The sequence below is a fragment of the Hippocampus comes genome, unplaced genomic scaffold, assembly GCF_001891065.2.
Source record: "Hippocampus comes isolate QL1 unplaced genomic scaffold, H_comes_QL1_v1.1 scaffold122, whole genome shotgun sequence".
Taxonomy (NCBI): domain Eukaryota; kingdom Metazoa; phylum Chordata; class Actinopteri; order Syngnathiformes; family Syngnathidae; genus Hippocampus; species Hippocampus comes.
In genome coordinates, this window is record NW_017842059.1 from 1,226,332 (window position 1) to 1,233,648 (window position 7,317).

Genomic DNA, 7,317 nt, shown 5'->3' on the forward strand with positions numbered 1-7,317 from the left:
TCCCGCCTCGACGCCCATCTCTGGGCCGCCCTCAATTTTGAGGTCCTCTTCAATTTCTGTAATGAAGGACAATTCATGTTATTTTGGTCGGCCTGTGCCACAAATTCAAAGATTGCTATTTAACTTGGGCTCTGCTATCTACTTTTTGTATTGCACACCATACATTGAACGAGACAGAAGTGTACCCATGTTATTGCTTCCGGTTATCACACGGCCCTTTTCCACCGCGCTTGTGCTAGTTCGGAGCCGGTACCCGGGTGAGTACCAGTTTTTTCTTTGTCCACCATGGAAATTGGCTCTCGTTCCAGCTCTGGTGCTTGAGGGCCAGCTCAATCATTTGCTGAGCCAGACTCCGGCACCAACGACCTCAGGGGGCGGGGCTATCGTGAAGATCGCAAATGTAGAGGAATGACTCCCTGGACATGTGGAAGTTTTGCATCAACTGTTGAGCAGTGAACTCTGGCACAATTGTGTCCCACCAGAAGAGCGGTCGCGGATGTGCCCAGATAGCATGCCATCTCCGACTAGCAGCCAGTCTCGTGATCATCTATATTGATTAAGACAGCGTTTGCCGGTTGCTTGTCACTGACTGTTATATACGACAAGCAAGTATAATCGATGCTATGCTAAGTTGCAGATGCTTACAGCGCATTATTATTTTTATTAGGGTGCTCGAGCACGATGATAAGAGTTTTGTGCTTGATATGGGTGAGCGAAGGGAGTGTGTTTCATTAGATAGGCTCAAACCAGCTCATTTGGTTGCGGGCGATGTGCTGTTGCCGGCCCAGGTTCCTCGCCGTGGTCGTCCTCCGAAGCCCACAGCCTCACTTCAGCGTGTCAGTGTTGAGTGTCGTTCTCCCACTCATGTCTCACCTGTTGCCTCCTGCCCGACTAGTTTCGCCTGCACCACCAAGAGACGGACTGCGTAGTCGTTGTGGTAGGCTAATTAAACCCCGTGTCATTTTGATTGTCCTTCTGGGCGTTGGGGGGTGGTGGACACTAGGACCATGTTTCTCAACCAGCAGGTATACAGTAGGGGGCGTGTTCATATGAATGTCTGGCAAATTTGTAATTGTTTCAGATCCACTCGTTGGCAGTCGTGGAATAAAGATGTGTTCACAGTCAGTCGTGTGTGCTCCTTTCAACTGGCACAATATATACTTAAAATGTCTCGGTCAATATTTCATATGGCCTAATTAGAGCTTTGAATTAGTCAAAAAGTGGTGACAACATTATTTTCAATCCATGCCAATTTTTTTTTGACAGTAGCATTTTCCCCAAAAACCTCGCACAATTCATGTCAAGTTTACATTGTTTGGACGTGAACTTGAAGTGCGATAACTCAGTCATTTATGAATATTTTTTTGACTTCCAACCACTCAAAATGTTCAGTGGCAACATGCCTATCCATACATGTGTAGATTTTAAGTTATTTACCCACACCTTAGAACAATAAAAAGTCATAAAAATGGTTGTATGAAGAGAATGAACTGTATTGTAGATATACACACACAAACATATTTGGCCAAAAACTCACAACTATGAACCATTGACAGAATGTATGCAGATAAAACAATTAACTAACAGCAATAAAAGCAATAAACAGCAACAATAGCAACAACTCATAACTTTTTTAACAGCTAGGGCATGTTTTTTTCATATGCTTAGCGCATATGGGAATCCCACATGTGGCACACTGGTTTGATGCTCTGAGTGGTGCAGGGCAAAGCCTACATTGTCGCCTTCTCTTTGCGTCATTCTGCTGTACTGCAACTGGCAGCTCACATCCAGAAGCTGCCTGTGCAGCTGGCTGTGCACACCTCTGATGCCCTCTTCTGGAGATTTCGGGCGAAACAAGGGCCTTTGCCACTTCCAGCAGAAAAAGCCGTCTTTTATACCGTTCCTGGCAGTTCCAGTCTGGGTGTATTTGTGTGTACAGCACAAAAGCATTGAATGCTGATATGTCTATCATGTGCTGGAAAAGGCACATGGGCCATCTCTGCGCCCGCTGCCGGCATGAATAAGTGGCACATGCCTGCAAAAAACAAACAAAAAAAACATCAGCTTTGAAATAAATCTTTGAAAAAGACAGTACTTAGGTTTACCTGGATCAGGTGATCCGCCGCTCCCTTGCAGTTATTGTAATCATGGATCATCCTTGGTTTTGGTTTCAATCCCTTCACCACCTCCGGATCACGGTGCTTTGTGCTCATCAATAGCACAACTTTGCATTTTTTGGGGATGTAAGACACTAAAGTGCACCCCTTTGTGAAGGCAAATAGGCTGAATGAAAACAAATAAAATCCAAGTTTATTCATATAGCACTTTTTATACATAAAAATGCAGCACAAAGTCTAGATGATAATACGACATAAAACCCACCTTGAAAGTGGCTGCCTGGTGAATGACCTCAGGAGCAATGGTGGAAGTTCCCCTTTATTTTTGTGAAGAGTGCCCACCAACGTGATCCTTTTTTTTTTCAGCTCTGCAGCCAGGGGGAAGGATGTAAACATTTTATCTGTCGTCACCGTGTGACCGTCTAGATTACTGCATAGTCGCAGCACCGCTCCCATTTCAACGTTTGGTTTCCGCCGATCCCCTGGAGCCTTCTCGGTGTATACCTCCAAATTCAGCGCGTAGGAGGTGGCGACATCACACGCTGCCCACACTTGCAGCCCGAACTTGGCAGACGTTTTGTGGAAGGATGTTTTGAACGAGCAGCGGCCCCGAAACGGGACCATCTGCTCATTCACGCAGATGTCCCTGCCGGGGTAAAACATCATCTGCAGGCGACTGTTCCACTTGATCCACACATCCTGGATCGGTGCGAGCTTGCTTCGATGATGACGTTGTGGCCGGTGCAACTTGTCGTCAAAGCGCAGGGCTCTGTTGATTTGGCTAAACATGAAGCTGGACATCGTTGCAGCGAATATCGGACGACCCAGTTCCTTGTCCCACAGGGTCATTAGAGACTCGTCTTTCAATTTGTACACTCCAGCTAAAATGAGAAGCCCTAAGTATGCACGGAGTTGCTGTGCGGTAATCTTGGACCAGCGCTTAATCGTTCTCTGCCCTTGTAAATTAGTCATTGCGACTATATGGTCAATAATTTCGTCGGTAAAAAATAAATTGAATGCGCCGACGGGGCTACTCATGCGGGCAATGGCGTACGAAGTTGGCCCGGGTTTGGGCAGTGTCGGAGGCACAAAGTGGCCGGCCACCTCGTGTGATGGAGACCAAATGATTTTTTTATTTTTAGATCGCCAAATGTTTTGTCCACTCACGTCTTCTCGCACATCATCTTGCACATTCTCGTCACCCAGATCCTCCTGCATGTCCTCTTCCTCCACATCGTCACCCAGTTCATCGTCATCAGAATTCTCGTCACCCAGATCCTCCTGCATGTCCTCTTCCTCCACATCGTCACCCGGTTCATCGTCGTCAGAATTCTCGTCACTCAGATCCTCCTGCATGTCCTCTTCCTCCACATCGTCACCCGGTTCATCGTCGTCAGAATTCTCGTCACTCAGATCCTCCTGCATGTCCTCTTCCTCCACATCGTCACCCGGTTCATCGTCGTCAGAATTCTCGTCACTCAGATCCTCCTGCATGTCCTCTTCCTTCACATCGTCACCCGGTTCATCGTTGTCAGAATCCTCTTCTGTTTTTCCCCCTTCTGCCAAGCAATCAGGAACAAAATCCTCATCAGAATAGTCCGAGGTGTCGGAGGAAAAAAAAATCCTCCGGCTCGGATGTTCCCTCCATAACCAAACGCAGCGCTTCATCGACTGAGAATTTCCTTTCCATTCTGCACAAGTCAGTGTTGGTAGGTAACAGTCACTGGGGCAACTACCCAGCCCCCTATATACATTTCGCCGAAGAGGTCACGATCGAATTGGCCAAACAGCCGACCAATAATAGTTGAGAATCGAACAAGTTTTTATTTGAATTATGCGCCTTTCCCACGGCTTTCTTTCAGATCTTTACCTTTGAAGCAGCACCCTGGTGAACACGCCCACAAGTGCTTTGGCCATGCCAAGAGGCACACACGCAAGTTCACGACACTTGATTTTGCAACCACAAGGTCCGCACGACAATTGTTTTGCATTGTTTTGCAGAAGTTTCTGCAAAGCAATGCAAAACAATTGTTGCTCGCGTGCATGCCATCCACGCGTGCTGTGCGGCCACATGGTGTCCAATACCAGCAATCACCGTCAAGCTTCAAGGGACTGCGGTCAGCAGGCAAAATTATTATTTGGGCTTTGGCGCCACCAGCTGGTGTAGTGGTTTAAACACTCAACAAAAATTTTTACTTCGCACAATTTTTACTTTACTTCGTGGAGTCAATTGTACAATTCCACGGCACTGAACAGACAAATACCAAAATCCCGGGAAATGCATTGAAATACACCATGTTTATGATATCTCAACTCAACTGTATTTATATAGCACTTTCAAACCTCAATAACTCGATTACTACTACACTATACTGTACTAAAATTACTACTATATATCAAAGATTATGAATTAGGCGTAGAAAAAAAAGTAGTGTGTTTCCGGTAACATTAAATTTCAGCATTGGGTCGGTAGGTCGGACAAAGTTTTTTTTTAATCCCCCCCCCTCTCGGCGAGAGAGTTGGGTACCCGGCAACTGGGTGTTACAGCCATCTCATTACCTCTGCGTCCTGCGTCCTTGACGCATAATTTTCCCACGGGACGCGCAGTTCTAAATAATGTGCGTTTTTGGGACGCAAGGAAATTTCTCAGTCAAAACAAAACAAAACAAAAAAAAAAAACTACGGCAAGCCTGACGATTTCACGGTAACAATAGTTACCGGTAGCGTGTCGTTTCCGTGGCGTCATTTTAACGGTACCGAAAAATAGTTTAACCATGAAAGTGACCGCACACGACTTGACTGTGTGATCAACGCGATTTCATGTGCCTCTATGTGTGTTTGTGGTGTGGTGTGTGAGTGTGTTTCTTCGAATTTAGTTTCGTTTCGTTTTGTTTTCAGTGTTGGGGGGGACGCAACAGATAACGTTATGTGCGCATGCGGGTTGCTATTTTAGTCTGCAAACTGAGAAATCGCGCGGATGAAAGTTTGAGATGGCGGCGAAAGAACCTCACAAAGGTCTACTAATTACGGCATTTAAGAAATGGGAATGCCAGTCTGATTTTTCGTATGAATCATCCAAAGGGCGTATCACTAAACTCACTTGGGCCGTATGCACAGAACACGAGAGCGAGATTCGACGAGAGGCACGATTACGAGGCAAGTTGGTCATTAGATTTGTAGGCTAATCGCTATGAAAAATATTATGAAACAGTATTGGTTATTCTATAATTTACTGGTTGTAGCATGGTACCTTTATGAATAAAACATTCGTCACAAGGTGTAGTAATGCTAATGTTAACTGTTGGTAGAACTAATGATGACGTTGTAAATTAGTCATTGCGACGAAAAAAATGCCGACCGTAAAGTTTTTTTTCGAGGTATAAATTCTCGGTCGGTCGGGTTACCAGAAACGCACTACTTTTTTTTCTACGCTTTATAATGGATGTCTATACGTCCAACTCATGTACATAGCATGTGTTGAAGAAAGTATGTGGTTGGCTCCCAAATGCAATAACATATAAATCACAACATAATGCCATTTTGAACATCTACATGTTTTCACGACCCGGAGGAAATTTGAGCTCCCAAGTGTTTACTTTTCAATGCTCTCTCTTTGATTGACAATACAAAACACATGAAAATGTACATAATATGTACCTGCAGGCCACGAAACTGAAGTGTCGCGCTCTCCTCTGATGCTGACGTCTTCTTCCTCATTCGGTTCAAGTTTAACAACCACCTTGGCCACAGCAGCAGTTGTGGGAAGGACGCCGTCTGCACCAAAATCTAGCACGCTGCGGCCGGACTCAGACGGCGGCTTTGACTCTGCCTCCGCTTCCTTGGAGTAGCTGCCCGAATCCCTGCATTCGTTGTCTTGTAGCAGTGCAGTGCTGTCGCTTGCAGCAAAGGCCTCGGCTGTGAATGCGCAGACAGACTTGACTTTTATGAGTTTGTTGCTCATATACATTTTGTAACTGCAATACACATTTTGTTCATTGTTTCAGTAAATATCTTGAACTTCAAGTAAGTGACCAAGATCAACTATGCACTCACTAGGTTTGGGCATTATGAGGAACTACTTCAATTTGATTTTGATTCTGCATGGGAGCCTGCGCAGAATTGTGTGCAGTTGGTAGAGAGCGCACTCGAACCAGGAGGGATGGAGAAATCAAAACACTTAACCAGTGAGGACTGCTTTTGGGGAAGAAAATCTTCCACAAGGACTAGAGCAGTGGTTCTTAAACTGGGTTCGATCGAACCCAGGTGTTCGGTGAGTTGGTCTCAGGGGCTCGTCGGAGCCTCTGCCATGGAGAGGGTAAGACACATGCGACTCAACATGTTAATTAGTTATGACACGCCCCACTTGGCCATCACTGGCTGCAGATGATCACATGACATTGCTTGTCCAATCAGTGCTGTGGGAAATGTAGTTCGCTCAGTAGTCAAGTGTGATTGTCGTGTTGGTAGTCGTACAATTAAAAAAAAAATAAAAGTACAGTAAATATTCCCATCCCCGGAATTCTATGAAAAGGAATTTCCTTCACCCGGAACAAAAACCTATGCATTAACATTTTGACTACGATATTACATGTTACCGAAACTTAATAAGCGGAAATTCCACTACCCGTAACCCGGATGGAGATGTCATGCCGTGGGAGCTGAAATACATGCAACGCCCACCCGTTGCTACGGAAAGACACGTTTTCATTTCGCATTTTTCGATCATCAGATCAGAAACGACGACGTGTAAGTGACTTTTTATTGGCGTTTCACTCTAATTTCGAAAGATTTTAACTTTATTCACTTATGTCCAATTTCGAAAGATTTTAACTTTATTCACTTACGTTCCGTCGATCGCCGGCACTATCTTAAAAAGCAGCGCCCACTACACACGACGGAGGAACCGTGCACTTCGCCGTTTTCATTCATCAGATCCGAAACGACGACGTGTAAGTGACTTTTTATTGGCGTGCGTTTTATTGTGATTGTGAATGATTTTAACTTTATTCACTTACGTTCCGTCGATCGCCGGCACTATCTTAAAAAGCAGCGCCCACTACACACGACGGAGGAACCGTGCACTTCGCCGTTTTCATTCATCAGATTTGAAACGACGACGTGTAAGTGACTTTTTATTGCCGTGCGTTTTACTATAATTGCGAAAAAAATTTAACTTTATTCACTTGCGTCCTGTAGATCA

The 7,317-nt window shown here is 45.1% G+C and overlaps 1 protein-coding gene across 2 annotated transcripts in view; it reads right to left on the bottom strand.

Moving 5' to 3' along the window:
• Positions 1-196: 196 nt before the first annotated feature.
• The window catches only part of LOC109510957 (heterogeneous nuclear ribonucleoprotein U-like protein 1), a 12,837-nt gene continuing 5,716 nt past the window's right edge, over positions 197-7,317 (bottom strand). Inside the window, exons 3-4 of one of the 2 annotated variants that reach the window (XM_019861669.1) lie at positions 5,775-6,032; positions 197-901 (exon numbers count right to left, since the gene is read on the bottom strand). In XM_019861669.1, the coding sequence (XP_019717228.1) occupies positions 870-901; positions 5,775-6,032 (290 nt within the window). In that variant the 3' untranslated portion in view covers positions 197-869. Of the gene's footprint in view, positions 902-5,659; positions 6,033-7,317 lie in introns of those variants that run through there. The other variant, XM_019861668.1, reaches the window with a different exon arrangement.